General features: G+C 41.1%; 1 protein-coding gene and 1 pseudogene across 3 annotated transcripts in view; one reads left to right on the top strand and one right to left on the bottom strand.

Moving 5' to 3' along the window:
- The window catches only part of ARSB (arylsulfatase B), a 176465-nt gene that overhangs the window by 91721 nt on the left and 62823 nt on the right, over positions 1–21921 (bottom strand). For both annotated transcript variants that reach the window (XM_082836366.1, XM_082836367.1), the window contains exon 5: positions 4584–4827. In XM_082836366.1, coding sequence (XP_082692492.1) covers positions 4584–4827 — 244 coding nt within the window. The remainder of the gene's footprint in view (positions 1–4583; positions 4828–21921) is intronic.
- LOC309959183 (large ribosomal subunit protein eL15-like) lies at positions 8475–9086 on the top strand (annotated as a pseudogene). Its single transcript has one exon. The product of its transcript is annotated as a large ribosomal subunit protein eL15-like (transcript).

The following is a 21921-nucleotide window of genomic DNA, read 5'->3' as shown; positions in this document are numbered from 1 at the left end:
GGCTAAGATAGTAAACTTTGTTATGTCTATTTTATCACATTTAAAAATAGATTAAAAAAAGAAAAATATACTGGATGGAATTAATAGAACATTAGGAATTGAGAAAAAAATTAATAATCTTGAAGGCATACTAACAGAATCTATCCAAAATGAAATACGTGGAGAAAAAATAATTAAGAAAAGAAAAACAACAACGAAAAGAACATCAGCAAGCAGAGGGTAACTTTAAGTGTCCAGGTGAGAAGACTAAATGTCTCCATTCTTCCCAAATTAATTTTCATGGTTAATCTCATTTAATTTTTAAGAAGTTTTTCTTTTAATGAAATAATTCCAGAGTTCATCACAAAAAATTAAAAAGTGGGACTTGTCAAGAAAATTTTGTAAAGGAAATACAATGGGGAGGTGAACAGCTATTTCTGCCAGGTATTTAAATATACTCTAAAAGGTATGTTTACAACAGATTACAACGGTGAGGTGCTAACACAAGAACTGCTAAGCCAGTGGACTAAAATAGATGGCACCAAGATAGATCATAGCGCTAATAAGAACTCAGAACATAAAGCGGTACTAAAAATCAGTGAAAAAGGAAATATCTAATAATAATAATAATGAAATTATTATTCAATAATAATTACTCAAAAATCAGTCTGGGCTGTCTTGGTAATATTTGAAATAAAGCATCATTTTAGTTCAGAGGTTCTTAAACTTTGGCTCATTAAGAATTATACTTCAGGGCTTCCCTGCTGGCGCAGTGGTTGAGAGTCCGCCTGCCGATGCAGGGGACAAGGGTTCGTGTCCCGGTCCGGGAAGATCCCACATGACGTGGAGTGGCTGCGCCCGTGAGCTATGGCCGCTGAGCCTGCGCGTCCGGAGCCTGTGCTCTGCAATGGGAGAGGCCACAACAGTGAGAGGCCCGCGTACCGCAAAAAAAAAAAAAAAAAAGAGAATTATACTTCATTGGGCTTCACGGTATTTGTGAAAATGGGGTGAAAAGTGACTTATCTTCTCTTCAAAATTCCTCTTGAAACTGAAACCATAGGTGGGGAAAGTCTTTATAGTTTCATACTAAGTTTTTAAGATATTTCACATCATCAGGTAATATTCGATTGTCACCACTGTCATTTTTTTAAAAATTAATTAATTAATTTTTGGCTGTGTTGGGTCTTCGTTGCTGTACCCGGGCTTTCTCTAGTTGCGGCAAGCGGCAGTTGCAGTGCGTTGGTTTCTCATTGTGGTGGCTTCACTTTTTGTGGAGCATGGGCTCTAGGCACGCGACCTTCAGTAGTTGTGGCACACAAGCTCAGTAGTTGTGACTCGCAGGCTCTAGAACGCAGGCTCAGTAGTTGTGGTGCTTGGGTTTAGTTGCTCCGCGGCATGTGGGATCTTCCCGGACCAGGGCTCGAACCCGTGTGCCCTGCATTGGCAGGCGGATTTTTAACCACTGGGCCACCAGGGAAGTCCCCACTGTGATGTTATAACATCTAGAAGAGTTTCCCATTGATTAGAAAGGAAAAACATTCCTACCTTTATGATTAGCGGTTCTGCTATGGTTATATAAATTTAATGAAATATAAAGTAAGTTTAAAAATCCTTCGAAGTGTCTTGAAACAACCTATAGGCTGCTTATCAAGTTGAAAAGCAGAGAAACCATACAGAATCAGAAAGAACTTGGAGAAGCCATGTTCCCTAGAATTGACAAACATGTTGTGTGGCTTCGAACAGATGAAAAACTGAAGCTGTCAAGGAACTCAGATTGCAAGGAATGTCACCCACTCCAGAATGGCTACTTCTTCTAAAATTTAATATTTTGGAGCAGACCTAAGAGGAATTGATAACTACGCAACTAGTGAAACAGATGCTCTCAGCATAGCCGACTCTGTTACTGCCATTACTGGCATTCCTATTTCATGAGACCTTTTTGAAATGTTCAGAAACTACCATCATCTTGAAAATGGTATTTCCAAGTAAATATCTTACTGAAAAAAAGGTCGAGAACTCTGGGCATAGACTGAGAATCTCTGACATTTGGCTGTCCATTTGTTTTTACTGCTTTGGAAGAGAAGCTCCTGACGTCAATGTGACTGGTTGCTTTCTGCATCGGCCGGCATGGGTGCCAAATGCTCTGCCACTGGTACTGAATGAACTCTTGCCTAGTGTTGTGAGAAGCATCAACTTCATCGGGACAGTGGGGGCTGAATCACTGCTTTCAGGATCTTTTATCAGGAAAATGGAGCAGAATGAGAGCAGTTCTTCACTTACTAAACAGAAATTTGCTGAATTTCCAGAGGAAAGTCTTGAAATGCTTGATGAGACATTGGGCAGAAATTTTACTGTTTTCAAATAGAAAAGGAAAGCCACTCTCTCATGGTTTCACGTACTTGGACAATAGTTTTGGTTGTAATATTCTAGTTACAGCCCTGCAGTCAACATTATGTCTGCTGCTGAAGGATGCAGAGCTCCTGTTCTATTCAAGATGGGTCACGAGGAGTTCAGCATGCCTCTGACACCGAGGAAAGACCTTCTGCAATCTGGAATTAAGGGTGGCAAAACTTCTTCCAATTCCTCGGCAGGCGGAAGCAAGTATGTGCCAAACTCCTAAACGTTACTTCTGACAAAGATAATTTTAAGATTGAAGTGTGGGTTTATAGTCCAAAATTGGTGATAGGGATGAACATCAATGACTTGCACTTTGCCAAAGATCAGAACCTCAGTGAATCTGGGAGCAGAGGAAATTATTCAAAATAAATTCAACTGTTTCTCAACTCAAGCCTACCCTCATTTGGCCAAGTATGCCACGATAGCTCCATTTGCTCACGTGTGCTTTTATAAGCCACAATAAGCCAAGTGTGCTTCTTTTTTTTTGCCCCCAAAACGAAACAAAACAAAAAACTCAAAACTGATTGGATGGCAAGCATGACACATATGTTATCATATCAAAACACTCAAAACTTTCTCCTGCATCTGTAAGTCAAACTTCAACAGCCTTCATGGTGGAAGTTGGCGATAAGCTGAAGTTCAAGTTTTGCTTTGCTTGGAAATTTTTATTTCCTTTTTATCATAAAGTAGGTATTAATTTTTGCATTAAAAATGAGTGAGAGGCAGAGGGTTTCAAAGAATGTCATATTTTTCTATGTGTACATAGAAAAGAATGTGTAATCAATATCTAACATCATAAAAATAAATTCTATCTAAATTATTGTACATATGCTTAGGTACTTTTTTGGTAACCTCAAAGCTTTCAGCGTCTCAAGGAGCTCTGTGATTCAAAAGTCTGAGAAAAACCCCATTCCTCTGATTTAGATATTGACCTCACATAACAAAATATCATTTCACAACAGTTCAAGAATTACATGGAAGAAAATCAAACCACAACACTTAGAAGAAAATATAAATGTTTAGCAGATTTCAAGCTGAGAAAAAAGCTTTCTGAACAAAAAAGCAAGAGAAAAATAATAAATAAAAATGGCCATTCTCTAGTTCAATTATTTAATTTCACTTATATCTAAGGGGAAAATCCAAACTGTAAACAGAGGAGGTCATTTTCCCCTGGTCACTAGGGGACCAGTCAATCAGCCACTACCCCTTGCTGTAACACCCAACAGAGGTTTAAAACTATTACACTAGACATTGTCACTCCATCAGTAGAAACAATACCTCCAGCATATGTACATTTATATTTGTTTATCAACTGGATATATGTACTAATCTACTAATGTATTATATACCTTATAAAATATATACTTAAAAAAAGATGAGATAAAATTAACTACAAATACAAGTTCTAAAGTTTTCTTCCTGCACCCTTGCAGGTGTGTACACCTCCCCATTTTGGGGGCCGTTGTTCGGCATGGCAGTGGCTGAACAGGAAGGCCCTGCCACCATTTCCAAAGCTGAGTCTGCGTTCTGCTCCCCAGATGTGTACCTCCTTCCCATCTGCCAGCTCTCGGTATCACAACACACTGTTTTACTGCCTTCCTAGTGCAGATCATTATGGGACGTCATCTACTTATTTATGGGTTTACTTGTTTATTCCTACCCCCCTGCCCCCCGACTCCCCAGCTAGAATATAAGCTCCGTGAGAGCCAGGATGGTGCCTGTCTTGTTCATTCCTAGTTCCTCCACACCTAGAACAGAGCTTGGTATATAGTAGGTGCTCATTAGGTACTTATTGTGTAATAAGGGTATACAGCTGCTCCCCCACTCAAATTCCAGCTGTTCCCCCTGCTTGGTCCTCCATTCTCCTAGCAGGCAACAGGGCAGGTCCCCTGACCCTCTGCAGGAAGCAAACAACACCCTATCCTACTTCTTAGCACAGCTTCCACTTTAAAGACCTCTCATGGAGGGTGAGCCACAGAGGACTATCTTGCTCCTCATAGAAAACACAGGCCCCCAATCTCAAATCCAGAACTTAAAAATATATACATATATAATTACAGTATTTCTAAACGCAGTTCTTCTTCTTTTTCAATCATCTATTTGCAAGCTGAACTATCATATTCATGCAAAAGCGATCCTTCTCAATCAAGGCAAGCTGTTCTTAGAGCTTCTGTCCTGGGAGGGAAAAGAGACAGGTGGGCAGGTACCTGATGGTTTTCCACACATCGAAGCCATCCAGAGGCTTGGTGCCCTCTGTGCTGCCCCCCGCCAGCTTCACCAGGGTCGGCAGCCAGTCGGAAATGTGGATGAGCTCCCGGTTCTTCACGCCCCTCCGTTTCAGCAAGGGGCCGGCCACAAAGCCCACCCCTCGCACGCCTCCTTCCCACAGGCTCCACTTTCTTCCTCGAAGGGGCCAGTTATTGCCCCCTGCCAATGTCTGCCCACCGTTATCTGAAACACAATTAGGTCATAGCATGAGGACAAGGCTAACTATTAGATGCATTGAAGAACAGAAGACTTGCATGCATGTCATTATTAAATGGTGCTTAGGAACTAAGAAAGAAGATTCCTCTTTCCCCTCTCCCATAGCAGCTACCCTCCTCCCACCCAACACAACCCTCCATCCCACAGACATAACCAGGGCTCAGCACGGCACATGTCTGACACTAGACCTTTAAATCCTCCATGGAGAGGGCCACTGAAAAACAAGGGAGGCCCCTGAGGGGAACTGCTTGGGATAGAGCCCTGTGCTGAGCAATGACTAGGATTCAAATGCATGCATGCAACTTTGTGTAACACAGGAGAGTGAACCCAGGTAGGTGGAGCCCCTCCCGTACATGAAAAGACACCTCTGAATAAGTTTCACTTAGGAACCTAAGTGAATCCCCACCTAATTGTGGGGATAGCGAACCTTTTTATTTTCTTCCTGGAAAATTTTTCTAACATTTAAACTGGTAACAGAATTAACATTTGACTCCCTGGTGATCTGAACTCTTAAGAGTGAAAGTTGAAGACTTCCCCAGTGGGTTAAATGTCTCCGTACACAGAACAGTTGGATGGAAAAAATAATTGCAAGAAAAATTCCTCCCTTCTTGACAGGATGGCAGGACAAAGCTTCATTGTATACTGTATGCCAGGGAAGAGAAGGTTTCTCTCCCAAGACAGCCAAGGGAATGGAGGACACTGGGGAAGCCAGAGAAGATACAAAAGTGACTTCAGTATCTTACCAGCTGGGGGGGGCTCAGAGTTAGAAATTAAGTTGGACTGTAGAAAGTAAAAAGTCATATTTCTTACATACTGAGGTTGTAGAATCATATTATCTCCAAAAGTACTCATACACTTAGGTGACTTTAGAGATATGTTTTAAATATCACTTATTTGCATGCGCATTTACACTCCGATTAAATGTTTTCTAAAAGCCACTGTTATCCAAATGAACCACAGGAGGGCAGTATGACAGATGTGCTCTATAGAACATTATGTATAAAGAAATCTAACACAGAAATCAAGCTCTATCAAAGCCAAAGGATGCTCATGGAAGGAAAAAGGATCAGTATTTGTTAAGCACCCACTCTGCACCAGGCACCCTTTGAATTTCACATTATCACAGACTCTGGAGTCCGATAGACCTGGAATTGAAGCATGATGCCAGCCACTCACTAGGTGTGTGACCCAGGGCAATACACTGCCTCAGTTTCTCATCTTTAACGTAGAGATAATAATTCCTACCTCATTCATGTATTATGGTGAGAATTAAGTGACATCATTTATAATAATGGTTTGGGGCTGGGGACCTGGCACAATCTAAATTCTCAATAAATGGTAGCTAATATTTATAACAATACAAATAGTCTAGTATTATAATTATTTTGTCATGAGAGACTTGAAAATGCCAAACAACTAATAAGTGGCAAAGCTAGGATTCAAACAATGTCTGTGTGACTCCCAGGCTCCTCCTGCCCCCAGAGTGCCCTGCTCCCGAGGTCCCTGGTATAGAGTGAGTTTTATATCTATATAAAACTTTACTTCTCTATGAAAAACATAAGCATGGTCAATCTCAGCTAAGTTTACACTCTTCCCATGATACAGCAGGAGAGCTATGTCAAGGTGATGACAATTCCCTTACGAGGAGCCTCTGTTGCTGGTGGGTAAGAAATTCAAGGCTCTACTGTCAAGGAGGCTTCTGATCAAGCCCTTAACACACCAGGTCTTCAGTTCTTCTCTGTGCCTCATGAGGGGGTGAAGGAAGGGTCTTGAGCTACGTTAGAGGAAGGTAACAGTTCTTCAACACAGGTGGGTGACAATCAATCTCATCATTTGCTATCAGACAAGAACCTTTTCTTAAACCTCACATCTCTTCTTGACAAAGCAAATGGTCACCCAAGCCAGTTTATTAACTACACATTCTATTTCACATGAGCAGACCTGCACGCTCAAAACAGGGGGCACCATCTTTAGACAAAGGGAATTCCTCACACTCCACTGGGTATCCGTCACCAATAACCACTGTATCAAAACTTAAAAGAAGGTGCTGTTCATGTGATACAGAAATACACTGGAAAGAAGTGTTTACACTCTACCTGTGAAGTTAAGAATGGCTAAGACAGCACTGTCATTTCCCTGTGCTGTCTGGATTGCTACAAATGATACTGGCTCAGGGCTCGTAGAAGATGCCTGTTGTCTCCATTTTTGATAGATAACACTCCTTTGAAATATTAGATAATGTCTCTTTCAGTTCCACCTATTTGCTCAGTACAAAAATGGTGGATGATGAAGATGGTAGAAACAAGAGTGGAGGTGATGGGGAGAAGCGTGGGGTGGGTCTGGAATCTGATCTTAGGCCCTTGAGGTATGACTCAGGAAGGAAAATACTCTGGGCTGTAACGAGAATTTGGCCACGGCTGCTAGGCGGAAGGTGTTTCCACATCTTATTTGGGAGGTGCCGATGCAGTGCGTGTGACTGTTTTTGCATTAGCTTCTGTGATGTTTCTCCCATTAGCAATGATAAGCGATTCTATTGTCTGTTATCGATGTGGCTTCCTCCATCGTTTTTTTGAGAGCATTCCAGGGAGAAAGCGCTGTTAATTGACACACCTGCAACTCATTCTCTTGGGCTCCCCAGTCACAAAGCCAACTGCAGAATCCACTGCATGAAGAGGACAATTCAGCTTTGCCAGGGACCTGGCCAGGCGGCACTGGCTGATGGTCTCCACTTACCAGCAAAAATCCACACACTTAGGCCTTTGAGAAATAGGGTGCTGTCCATTGGTTCTAGTGCATTTGCCCAGGTATTTCAAGGAGTTGGACATAAAACTGATCAGAGTAACAGCAAGAATAAAATCAGCTCATTTGAAACAAGGTAGAGAAGGGGGCTTCCATATCGTTCACTTAAGTCTGACATAAAGTTCAAAAAGACAATGGAGACCTAGAGTCTGTCATACAGAGCGAAATAAGTCAAAAAGAGAGAGACAAATACCATATGCTAACACATATATATGGAAGTTAAGAAAAAAAATGTCATGAAGAACTTAGGGGTAAAACAGGAATAAAGACACAGACCTACTAGAGAATGGACTTGAGGATATTGGGAGGGGGAAGGGTAAGCTGTGACAAAGTGAGAGAGAGGCATGGACATATACACACTACCAAACATAAGGTAGATATCTAGTGGGAATCAGCCGCATAGCACAGGGAGATCAGCTCGGTACTTTGTGACCACCTAGAGGGGTGGGATACGGAGGGTGGGAGGCAGGGAGACGCAAGAGGGAAGAGACATGGGAACATATGTATATGTATAACTGATTCATTTTGTTGTAAAGCACAAGCTAGCACACCATTGTAAAGCAATTATACTCCAATAAAGATGTTAAAAAAAAACAAAAACAAAAAAAGACAAACCACCACCATTTCAAACACGTTTCTTTTCATTTTCTCTCCTAATTTTCCTTTGGGCAAAAGTTAATTTTTGTTCTTGTTAAGAATTAATTTTCAAGAGAAAATGTTCAGCTTGCATTTCCTGGCTGACTTATGAAAAAACTTCCAAATCAAAATAAGATGACTCGCCTTTCTGTCTGGCGGCAGCCATCAGGTGAGCCAAGATGCGCGCTTACAAGTACCTCCAGGAGCTATGGAGGAGGAAGCAGTTGGATGCGATGCACTTTTGCTCAGGGTGCACTGCCGGCAGTACCCCCAGCTCTCGGCGCTGCTCCGGGCGCCCCGCCGCACCCGGCCCAACAAGGCGCGCAGGCTGGGCTACAAGGCCAAGCAAGGTTATGCCATATGTCGGATTCGTGTGCGCCGCGGTGGCCAAAAATGCCCAGTTTCTAAGGGTGTCACCTACAGCACGCCTGTCCACCATGGTGTCAACCAGCTCGTTTGCTCGAAGTCTTCAGTCTGTTGCCGAGGAGCGAGCTGGACGCCACTGTGGAGCCCTGAGGGTCCTGAATTCTTACTGTGTTGGTGGAGATTCTACGTACTAATTTTTTGAGGTTATCCTCATTGATCCGTTCCATAAAGCTATCAGAAGACACCCTGACACCCAGTGGATCACCAAACCAGTCCACAAGCACAGGGAGATGCGGGGGCTGACGTCTGCAGGCAGGAAGAGCCGCGGCCTCGGCAAGGGCCACAAGTTCCACGACACGATCGGGGGTTCTCGCTGCGCAGCCTGGAGAAGGCGCAATACTCTCCAGCTCCACCGCTACCGCTAATATAAGTAATGTTTGTAAAATTCTTACCTAATAAACAGTTTAGGACATCCATGTCTGCTTGAAAGTGTTTTTTAATGTCTGTTAAAACTAGTTGTGTGCAGATTGTTCATTGAATGCATTGTCAAATTCTGAAAGTTAAAGTGCAATAATATTTGAAGACTTTAAGTGATGGTGTATCTTGTTTCTAATAAGGGAAATGCCTTTGTTTTTGCTTTATTAGGGAGTTGATATGTCCGTGTTTAAAATGCTGTTTGGGGGATGCCCTGGTGGTGCAGTGGTTAAGAATCCACCTGCCAATGCAGGGGACATGGGTTTGAGCCCTGGTCCAGGAAGATCCCATATGCCACGGAGCAACTAAGCCTGTGCACCACAACTAGAGCCTGCGCTCTAGGCCTGCAAGCCACAACTACTGAGCCCACATGCCACAACTACTGAGCCTGCATGCCTAGAGCCGGTGCTCTGTAACAAGAGAAGCCACTGCAATGAGAAGCCCACGCACTGCAATGAGGAGTAGCCCGCGCTCACTGAAACTAGAGAAAGCCCACGTGCAGCAATGAGGACCCAATGCAGCCAAAAAGATAAAATAAATAAATTTTAAAAAAATGCCATTTGGTACAATAGGTGTAAAATTCTGTAAAAGAGGAGTGCAGAAACGAGCCATGTAGATTTGTTGGTGCATGTGATGAAATCTACAGCTTTACTGGGGTGATGCAATGCTCTGCTGGTTTACTCTAAAGTGGCTGTTTCATGGAGTTTGGCAAGGACAAACTTTAAATTGGGTTTTCCTTGGAAATGTGAAGGATGTTGTGATCCTTTATCATGATCATATGCAGAAAAATAATGAAAGTTGACTAGGGCCCACATTTTTAGACTTAATCTACTATTCCACTTATGTAACTGCTGCTTCCAAAAGGCGAAAAGTAAAGGAATGCCACCATTTTTTAAGAGAATTGAAAAAACCTGTTGCAAGATGTTTCTCTTACAAATTGAAACAAATCCTGGTTAACCTAAATTAAATTGCCTTGGCCTCCATGGTACCACTGAAGTTCACATAAAAGGTGGGAGTTCCTGATTCAATCCTATGACTCTGGGATCTGTAGAATACTTAACTTCATGCAAAATAGTCACGGTATTTACACTAGTGTATATCGAAACTGATGGAAATTGAACACTAGGTAAATGAGAAGGGAGTTTTTAACCCTAAGGTTTGTAAGCTAGTGATGCTAGGATTGGGAAATTGGTGTTCATCAGGTACCTTTCAAGTGTGGGAGGATAGAAAAGGCTTGGATCAAATTTTTAAATGTTTTATCTGTAGTATTAGTTTGTGACCATTATGAACTCTAAGCCATCTTAGGGGGGAAAAGAGGGTTGGTTTTATTTAAAAGTAACATTGCTAAGTCCAATCAGTGTTATCTTGGGTCAAGCCACTTTATCCATTCCCATAAGGCTACTGAGGCTACTGAGGAGAGTCATGTAGTTGGTGTCAATACAAGTTCAATTGGTTTCCGAAAAAAAAAAAAGAAAAAAAATAAGATGACTCCAACTAGTAAAGGAAGCTATGAAACATTTTTTGGGGGGAAATCATTTTTCAGCAATGTTTTTGGCAGGGGGAAAACCTAATTATAAAATCTTTGCCGTATAGAAAATAAATGTCAAAATAAAACAAATGTCATCTACAGATGGTAAATCTCACTTTATTATTCATTATTGAACAAAAATAGCTGTCAAAATGTCATGAAAAACACTGGTTAGCCGAAGACCCGAGCAAACACATTCAGTATATGACAGTGAAGCCTCATTCGCATCCAGCTGATAAAAATTAAGGTGGAACCACGACAACAGTATTAGGTTTTAGGACTACTCCCCAAACAGGGTAATGTTGTGGCTTGGCTTTAGAAGGCTGCCCTGAACCATCAGTGTATATCTCCACCTTGCTGCCCCCATGGATCCTTCAACCCTGGCTTATCCAAGACAGCTCCTCACTCTGACATGGGGATCCTGGAGAGAAAAGCAAGGAAGGCTCCAGCAGCCTTGCACCAGGGCCTGGACATCCCTCTGAACAGGCCACCCACGGGAGTGTGACAGATGAGCAGACAACAGGATTTCAGAGACCAAGAAGACTCTTTGTCCGATAAAGGACCTGTTACTCATGGTTGATTCTTTTAGACTAAATTTTTACTTAAAGCAAATTGGAGAGTTAATGTATGTCTTAGTAGTCATCTATAGGATTAGGTAAATTCAATCTTCTCCTAATGAAAGATTCTAGAGAACATATCTACCGAGACATTCAATTTACAATCTGATGTTCTTCTCTTTTCCTCTTGCTCTACATTCAACACATTCACTTCTGCCAAGTTGATCATGAAAATGGATTTCCAATCCACCTCCCCGTTCTCCAGCCCCGTTGCCTTGGGTCCAGCACGGGTCTCACCTGGACTCCTGGGGTAACATACAGAATGTTTCACGTTGCTATCAGAGGCATCTTTGTGAAGCCCAAACCAAACAGGCCACAAGCATGTTTAAAGACCTCTAACTGCTTCCCAATCAGGAAAAAGTTCAAACTTCAGTCCAACACATGGAATCCTTCATATGTGGCTCCAAACTACTTCTGGGGCATCAGCTCCTGCCCTTCCCCACAAAGCATGCACTGTGCTTTGGTCACAGAGAACTTACTTCTTGTTGTTAGAATACAACATGCTGACGTTGCCTGGGTACAGGTTGGCTCCTTTGCCTAAAATGCCCTCCCCATCTTTCCTGCTTGACTTAATAATGTCACACTGCTGTTTTTAATTTACTCCCCCCAGACAACCTCTGTCTCTTCACTGTCCTCCTGTACTTTATACTTTTCTATCACACTTATCTCTGTATGGTGTTAATCAGTTATTCGTGGTTTGTCTTCCCTGAGAACTCTGGCTCTCCAGGACAAGAACAATGTCTCATTCTTCTTTGCATTCCCCAAGATCTAGCATAGGACCTGCCAAAGAGGAAGCCTCGAGATTTGAGGGTGGAGAGGGGGGAACAAACAAGTGAATGGAGAAAAGGCCACCAAAAATGGAGACTGAAGACACTAAAAATTAAGTCTGATTACTGCAGAGGGTTTTCTGAGCTTTCATCCAGCCACCCCATGACCTTAACTTTTAGGAAGCTGTTCTGCACACAGATGCTGCTTATTTTACAGGATATTGGCAAGAGGCACTCCTGGAACCCCATGAGGATTTAAACAAATCCAACCCACAAATACCAGAATTGTTTGTCCAATCTAGATCAGTTACCCAAAGTCAAAGGGGTTGTTGGAGAGCATTTGAGGAAGCACGGTCCCGGATGGGAAGAGAGTCCTCACTCACCCCTGTAACAAATCTTTCTGGATTTCATGGCCCACGGACCACTCTAGCTTTGAGGAAATGGCAGAAAATGGCAGAAAATAAGACAGACAAGGTCCTTTCACATGCAGTGAGTAGAAAAAGAGGTAGGATCTCTCTACTCGTGGTAACTGGTGACTAGGCCTCTCAGAGAAGCTGTAACCAGAATGACGGGGTAGAGCCAACCAACGTCAGAGAGAGGAGAACCCAGGCACGAGGTGCAGGAGGCTCAAGGGCCTGATTCAATTACACATTAGGTGGCGGGTGTTCTGTGTCAAGCTTCTTTCTTTTGTTCTTTCTTTTTTTTTTTTTTTTTTTTGCGGTACGCAGGCTTCTCACTGCTGTGGCCTCTCCCGTTGTGGAGCACAGGCTCCGGATGCGCAGGCTCGGCAGCCATGGCTCACGGGCCCAGCCGCTCCGCGGCATGTGGGATCTTCCCGGATCGGGGCACGAACCCGTGTCCCCTGCATCGGCAGGCGGACTCTCAATCACTGCGCCACCAGGGAAGCCCCTGTGTAAAGCTTCTTAATTAAATACTAAATTAACTGTACTCTTAAGAACCACTCTGAACTTAAGGAAAACTTGAGCTGAACGATGACTAGATATAAACAAAAAGCTGTTTTATGACTAATATATTTTTCCTATCATTACTACAGTCACATTTGTAATTTTATTGAAGAGTACTCAAGGGATAGGGATTAAGTGCTGTGAGTTTGGGCAAATCACTCTCTCTCTGAGCCTAAGTTTTCCCCATTTGAAAAATGAGGATAATAACAATACCCATCTTAACACAGAGCCTGGCACAGAAGTAGTGCTTAATAAATACTAGCAATTTTCATCGCTGATAACTACCACCAGCAGCAGCATCAAAGTATGCAGAGCAGAGCAGGCTCCTAGCTGGGTATTTACTAAATAGATGCTAGATTTAGGTTTTATAACTATACTCCAAAGTGCCATGGTTTTTGTAAGAAGGTATTTCAAGCATAGACCCTTCCAAGGAGCATTCTTTTCTCTGTATGTAATTTCTTGAGCATCATAAAAACACGATGAATTGTGAGGGGTTTTGTTACGATTCCTTTCTGTTTCCATGAATTAAAATAAAGCATATCAATGATCAAAGAAAGAGGTACAATGGCCATAGCCTGTCATTCAAATTAAATTTCAGAAACGGAATCTTTATTCAGATATTCATCTGAATATTTGTAGGGGTTTTAAATGGTTTGCAGCATTCAGGGCAGATCAACGCTCTGACCCCCCCAACTCCCAGTCAGACACAATCAGACTTTACATCTTGATTAAAAGAACCAGCAAGGGGAGTGTTCCTGCCGAGCTAGCATTAAGGGAGATTCTGGTGGAATGGGATTGGCAGGCAGATGCCAAATAAATGATGCAGTCACCGAAAGAGCTAAAGATAAAGAAAGATGGATGCAGGGGAAGGGCAAAATCCGGAAGGAATGGGGGTCAAAGAGAAAAAAAAAATTACACAGGGTTGTAGTAAAAGATTTCCTCATTTTAACGGGACTCGTGTCATCGTTTATAATGATCAGATATCAATGGGATTTTATCTTCTCCTTTAAAACTTATTAAGGATGAAAAGTCTCAAAAGGTCTGTTGAAAGATTGAAAACATTTGGTCTCGAAAAGTGAAAATGGAACTGGGAACTGGAAAACAGTGTCCTCATTTATTACGTATTGGTAGGCAAATCACTGAACTTTTTTCTGAAGTTTAAATCATAGGTACTCACAGATCTCGGAGATCCTTAAATGAAAGTTGTAAGCACAAAATGTTATGAGTCACTCTCACTTAGATGGCAAGGGTAATGCTAGCTTTGATCTCCACATTCTGGATCCCCTCACAAGTAGCACAGAAGCCCTTTGTTTGGAATATTTAGGGTCAAGAAAAGTACCAAATGTTTATTCAGTCCTTTCTTACAACTAAAGCTCTCCTTGCTTTTCCTGAAGTTCGATCTTGAAAGAATGCATTTTTTTTAAAGCTAATAAAGTTATGAATTTCAGGTTAAACTAAAATGCTTTGGCCCCTTTACGGAGTATCATAGTTTACTCACAAATTACTTGGCTCCCCTTCCAGACTTGAAACCCCTTTAAGGTGGCCAGATAATTTTTTACTAGACAGCTATTTATCTGTCACTAATGCCGATCAAGAAGTGATAGATGTAAAAAGTATCACAGGAGTGCTTTAGAGTCTGGCAAGTTCAAAGACAGCAGGAGAGAAGTGAAAATATCATCAAGAGGTAGAAACAAGTAAGATTGTGGTTGCAAAATAGTAAGCGGACTACTTGTATGGTGAGAAAGATGGGAATTGAGGTCAATGATTCTTTCGGAGAGAATGATACTAGAGAAAGCTCACATATTCTATTTGGGCAAGCATCACCTACTTTAGTTTGTCTTTATGTTTCCAAATCTACAACACAAGTTAAATGTTCTGAATTTACCCTTGAAGCAGAAACAACATTTTACTGGATCTCTACTTCATAAGTAGTAAGATTTGCTCTTAGGGTTACTTGGAAAAAATCAATAAACCAAACTGAGTGGACAGGCAGTTTTGTTTCCCCAAAGCTCTTCTCTGAAGTTTGCTAACTGCTAAAGGATCTCACTAGTATGTGACTGTCTAATTATGGCAGGAGAGACCAAGAAAAAGGTCATGAGAACACTGATTAGCACAACCTTCTTTGAAGAAAAACAGAAGAGTAAATCCTAAGAGATCTCATCATAAAGAAAAAGATATTTTCTTCTTTTTCTTTTATTTTGTACCTATACAAGATGATGGATGTTCACTAAACTTAATTGTGGTAATCATTTCATGATGTATGTAATTCAAATCATTATGCCATACACCTTATACAATGCTGTGTGTCAATTATATCTCAATAAAGCTGGAAGAAGAAGAAGGAAAAAAAAGAACAGAAGAGCGAAACATTTAACGGCAGAAACAAACCAAAAAAATTCAACACACCTAAATACTAAGAAGTTTGTTAAAAGAATTTCAAATATTGAATGCATACTTAATAAAGGTATAGGAACAAGATTCCCTTCAGATCTGCAGATAACACCTGTTCCAAAGGCAGAGTGAAACAAACTCTGAGTTCTCAGACTCCTGGCCCTCCTGACCATGGGAGGTGAGCAGTACCCCTCTGACCAGGATGAAGGGGTCAGTGAGAGGGAGGAGAAGTCCAGGTGACCCTGGCCATCCCAAGGGCAGGGGAAGAGAGTGCTAGCTGTTGGGAGTGAAGGCAGCTGGAGGAGAAGAGAATGTGTGGCAGGAAGCCTGGGTCCCTTTTGCCCAATGAGAGGCAAGTAGGTAAGTGGAGGCACTTTAGCGAGACCAAAGGACGCTGAGAGAGAGAGAGGTCCGGTACGTGGGAAACGCAACGTCTCCTGATCAGCCATGAGCTGGGGTTAAGAAACAAGACCAAACAACCAAACGAATCAAAATAAATGCCCTGAGTGACCACAATAGGCAACACCAAGTCCCTGCAATCAGATCCTAACTCAGGGCCCATTTGGTTTCAGACACAATTCTAACAATATGTATGACGGCTGGCTTCCTAATTTCATAGCAGATTGGGTAGGTGCAGACTGCTGGAGTTGGTCTCCTAAGAATGAGGGAAGGAGCAGAAAAGATATGCATTTTAAAAGAAAAAAATATGAATTTTAGTTTTAAAACTAAAAAAAGAATTTCCCTGTTTTTCTAGTGTTAAGTGATCCACACGGATGTATATTAAGGACACCACTGTATGAAGCATAACACAATAACGAAAAAATTAAAATGATAACCTTACATCATTAAGACAGTAAGAGGCTCGGGGTATAGTTAAGGACAGCTTAGACCTAGAAAAAGGTTTATAGCCCATATTCATGTCTCTGAGCCCACCTAGATCACTATAATGTGACCACCTCCACCTGTCATTTTCAGGTCACAACTGCAGGCACACAGAAACTTTTACTATCATGGCATAGAGTTAAGCCTATACACGGAAAAGAGAGAAAATGATTCCAGGTCAGAGTTGGGACCCCAGAAGGACTGAGCTCAGCTGCAGGCGGGGGAGCAGGGGGAGCAAGTTACACTTTTTTGCACGTCTACTTTCGTGGATTGAAACCTGTGATTACCAGGCATATGTGTGAGCATTATGGCTGGACACCCTGTGTTTGGTGGCTAGAATAGTTGTGTTAAGTTACCCTGCAGGTGAGATAGAAGGTGTTTTTACTGTTGTGGTTATTTGGTTTTTATTGTGGATGTGGTAATATGTGACCTGCCTGCAGGCTCATTCACAGATTTTACCTTATTATCTAATAGCACCTGTAATAACTGGGAAAGTTCTGAAATAGGGGAAAAAAGCTTCTATATCATGGTTCTCAAGCCTTTCAAGCCTCACACTCCCCTATTATAACAAATGTTTTGTCGTGCTCTTTTGACTCCCTGTAATGGAATTCATACACTTGCACACCTAATTTTTAAAATAACTTTAAATGTAATATAAAGGAAAAATGGCAACTGATAATAAAATAGCATGTATTTCATATGAAAACGTGCAGGCACAGAATATATAGCAAAGTGGTTAGATAATTGCCTGGACTATATATGAATACAACTGGACTTAAAGGAGGCCATTCCACACTAGAAGTACAGAAGAATGAAAGAGAGCAGGGGTGAACACGAGAATAAAAATCAGAATTTATCTTCCAGAAAACAGGGAGAAGCCTAAACTTCCCAACTCATTCTACGAGGCCAGCATTACTGATTCCATAGCCAAAGACACTACACAAAAAGAAAACTACAATGAACAGAGGTGCAAAAATCCTCAATAAAATGTCAGTAAATCAAATCCAGCTATGTATAAAAATGATAATACGTGATTGTGTTAGTTTTCTATGGCTGCCATAACAAATTACAACAAATTTAGCCACTTAACACAAGTTTATCATCTTATAGTTGTGAGTCTGAAGCAAGTCTCATTGGGCTAAATCACAGTGTTGGGAGGGCTGCATTCCCTTTCAGAGGCAAGAGAGGAGGATCTCTTTTTAGCCAGTTTCTAGAAGCTGCTAGAATTCCTTCGCTCAACACTCTCTTCCTCCATCCTCAAAGTCAGCAATGGCAGTTGAGTCTTCTCACTTGGTATTACTTTGACCTCCTCTTTGTCCCTCTCTTCCACTTTTTCTAAATTAATTAATTAATTAATTAACTTTTGGCTGTGTTGGGTCTTCGTTTCTGTGCGAGGGCTTTCTCTAGTTGCGGCGAGCGGGGGCCACTCCTCATCATGGTGAGCGGGCCTCTCGCTATCGCGGCCTCTCTTGTTGCGGAGCACAGGCTCCAGACGCACAGGCTCAGTAGTTGTGGCTCACGGGCCCAGTTGCTCCGTGGCATGTGGGATCTTCCCAGACCAGAGCTCGAACCCGTGTCCCCTACATTGGCAGGCGGATTCTCAACCACTGTGCCACCAGGGAAGCCCCTTCTCTCCCACTTTTAAAGACTTGTGATTCCATTTGGCCCAGTCAGATAATATTCCCATCTTAAGGTCACCTGATTGGCAACCTTAATTCAATCTGCAACCTTAGTTCCCCTTTGCCATATAACATAAGCTATTCAGAGGTTCAGGTCTTTAGGACGTGAACATCTTTGGGGGAAGCGAAGGGAACATTGCCCTGCCTACCACAGTCATGATGAGCAAACGAGGCTTATCCTAGGATTGCAAGTAATTTTCAAATAAAAGAATGATGCTGGGAGAATTAAACTACCCAACTTCCAAGACCTCCTATAAAGCTCCAGTACTCCAGACAGCTTGGTACTAGAATAGGGAGCCTAATAAAAGAACCGCCTAATAAAAGTATTTGATATTTAGCAAAGGTGCCAAATAAGTCAGCCGAGGAAAAAGTCTTTGCAACAAGTGATTCTAGAGTAACTGAATATCTACGGGAGGGGGAAGAAAGAACCTTGACCAATCCCTACTTCACAACTTACAGAAAAATTAATTGAAGATGGCTCATATTTCAACTCAATAGTAAAAAAAAAAAAAAAAAAAAAAAAAAAAAATTAACATATGAGCAAAGGACTTGAACAGATATTTCTCCAAAGAAGATATACAATGGGCAAGAAGCACATGAAAAAAAATGTCCAAGGGGATGCAAATCAAAACCACAAGAGACACCACTTCACACTTACTAGGACGGCTATAATAAAAAAGCCTATGACAAGTGATGGTGAGGATGTGGAGAAACTGGAACCCTCATACACTGCTGGTGGGAACGTAACATGGCACAGCTGCTTTGGAAATAGCAGTCCCTCAAGAAGTTAAACATAAAGGGACCACATAACCCAGAAATCCCACTCCTAGGTGCGTATTCAAGAGAAATGAAAACATATATCCACACAAAAGCTTGTGCATGAATGTTCAAAGCAGCATTATTCATAACAGCCCCCAAAAGTGGAAACACTCAATGCCATTAATTATGAATGGATAAGATGTGATATATTTTCAGCAATATACAGGGGAAAAAAAGGACCACAATAAAAAGAATGAAGTACTGACACATTCTACAATATTGGTGAACCCTGAAAACATTATGCTAATGAAAGAAGCCAGATAAAAAGGCCATAGACTGTATTTTTCCCTTTACATGAAATGTCCAGAATAGGCAAATCTATAGAGACAGAAAGTAGATTAGTGGCTTCCAAGGCCTGGGAGGAAGGGGAAAATGCTAATGGATACAGGATTTTTTTTGTGGGGGTGATAAAAAAAATTAGATAATGATGACGATTGTACAACTCTGTGAATATACTAAAAACCACTGAATTGTACACTTTCAAAGGATGAATTTGATGGTGATGTGAATTATATCTTAACAAAACAAAGGTGTATGAGAAGAAAAAGATGGACCAAAGACCTAAATGTAAATGCTAAAACCATAAATCTTTTATAGAAAAGCGTAAGAGAATATCTTTGTGACTTGGAGGTAGGCAAATGTTCTTAAAATCAACAGGTTTGGTAATACATTTATGTATTAAAATTGATAAGACCCATAATGGTGTAAGATGAAACAGAGTGATAATGTAACTTCAAAGGCAGAATAAGCAGTGGAGTAAAGTGCAGCTCTGGTCAGCCGGTGGGATCTCACTGCAATTAAGCATCCATTCTACATTTTTTGTCCTTTGGATGAGAGGTGGGTTAAGGAAGAAACCCTACATTCAGGAAAACTCTTCCTGTTGTCACTAAAATGTATACGATCTGCTTCACCGAAACAGTCAAGCCTGCCCACTGCATGTATATTTCAGAGCACAGGCAAGGTTATACCTCAGTACAACAGATGTGAGTCTTCTAGACAGTGCATTCTCAACACCACCCTAATTATCAAAACCCAGAGCTCCCAGGACATGGCAGATTCTTTGTTCTTGTTTTCACCAATCCATCAAATTGACTTGGCTTCTTTTAAAAACGGTAGATCTTTTCTGGAATCAATGTGTCTCTCTTTCTCTTACAGACCCCTACTTTTTATACCTCAGTTTTTCATCAGGGCCTTTTGTGGTAAGCTGACCCTACAAAACATCTGCCTGGCACGTGAGACACAAAATTTTCTTTTGGAAAGCTTTTTGTATGTACCCAAAGAGACTGCTTCATTGTTTATTCCATTTTTGGCTTCCTGCAAGTTTAAATGTGGAATCAAGTGGAAAATGACTTCAAAATAGATAAGAGATTACATGAATCTTTCCATTCTTCATGAGTCATATGAAGATATATTAACCCTATCAGATATGAAATACTGTGCTAGTGATTTATTTTTTATTTTCTGATTTGTGTACGGTAAAATTCACTTGTTTTGGTGTGTAGTTCTATGAATTTTGACAAATGAAGTCATATATCTAGCACCACAATTGAATGTGAAAATTAATAAAGGGAAGACTCACTGAAATGGAGTTGAAGGCCAGAAGGGGAAGTTCTCACACAGTACCAATCAACGTCAATTTCAGGAAGAATTGTCAATTACAGACCCCAACAGAAGAATCACCAACAGGAAAGAATCATCAAATACGGGACCTCAACAGGAAAAGACATACGTTGTATCTCTTACAAGAAATCGACCACCTCAGCGACTCAGCCAATGAAAAACCACATTCACCTCGAACTCTCACTTTTCTCCAATGGACTTTCATTCAAAACAACGCTTCCCAACTTCTTCCTTTTTCTCTATAAAATAATATCCCTCTCCTTTGTTGGACTTGCCTATTCTTTTGCTGTATCTTGCTTGTCCTGAATGTGCAGTTCTTCGCCATTCCTGAATAAACTCATTTTTGCTGGTAAAATAACTTTTAAGGTCAACACAAGATACAGAACAACTCCATCACCCCAGAATCAGTCCCTTGTGCTACCCCTTTATAGTCAAATCCTCCACCCAACCCTTAACCCCTGACAACAACTGATGTTTCTTCCATCTTCCACGTTTTCCTTTTCCAGAATGTCATATAGGAAGAATCACACAGTGTGTAACCTTTTGAGTCTGGTTCTTGCACTCAGCGTAACGCATTTGAGATTCATGCAAGTTAGCGCATGTATAATGGTTCATTATATTGCTGAGTAATAGTCCACTGTACAGACGTACCACAGTTTCATTTATTTACTAGTTGAAGGACATTTGAGTTTTTTTCCCAGTTTTTAACAATTATTGATAAAGCTGCTGTAAACATGGGGGCATAGGTTTTTGTACAAACATGTTTTCATTCCTCTTGGGTAAATCCCCATGATCAGAATTTCTGCTTTCAAGATGTTTTTTCATCTTTGGTTTTCAGTAGTTTGATTACAATGTAGATGTGGTTTTCTTTGGGTTGATCTGATTTTACTGAGCTTCTTGAATCTATACATGTATCTTTCACCAAATTTGTGAAGTTTTCAGACATTATCCCTTCACGTACTTTTTTCCTGCACCAATATTTTTCCTTTTCTTCTGGGACTGTAATGACATAAATATTAAACCTTTTGATATTGTTCTATAGGTCCCTCAGCTCAAGTTTTCATCTTTTTCCTCTCTGTCTTTCAGACTGTGTAATGTCTACTGATCTATCTTGAAGTTCACTGACCCTTTCCTCTATCATCTTCATTCTGCTATTGGGCCCATAGAGTGAATTTTTAATTTCAGGTCCTGTATTTTTCAGTTCTAAAATTTCAATTTGGTTCTTTTTTTCCCTTTCTATTTCTCTTGAGAATTTTTATTTTTCCATTCATTTCAAGAGTGTTCAAGTTTATCTCATGGAGAATAGTTATAACTAACCCAATTAGATTCAGAGTACAAGTTCTGTCTTGTCTGTGGACAGTGGTCCTAATATCAGTTTGGTTTTTAAAGTCTTTGCAATGACGTTTGGGTTTACCCAGTGTGTGCCCAACCCAGGGTTCAGTGTGGGACTCGGGCAGTGACTTATACCACAGGTGAGTTCCTGAAGTCTTTGCTTTACTTCTTTGGGTCTGTGTGACA

Source organism: Leucopleurus acutus, assembly GCF_964270905.1.
Source record: "Leucopleurus acutus genome assembly, chromosome: 3".
Lineage (NCBI taxonomy): Eukaryota > Metazoa > Chordata > Mammalia > Artiodactyla > Delphinidae > Leucopleurus > Leucopleurus acutus.
This window is presented reverse-complemented; position numbering and strand designations above follow the sequence as displayed.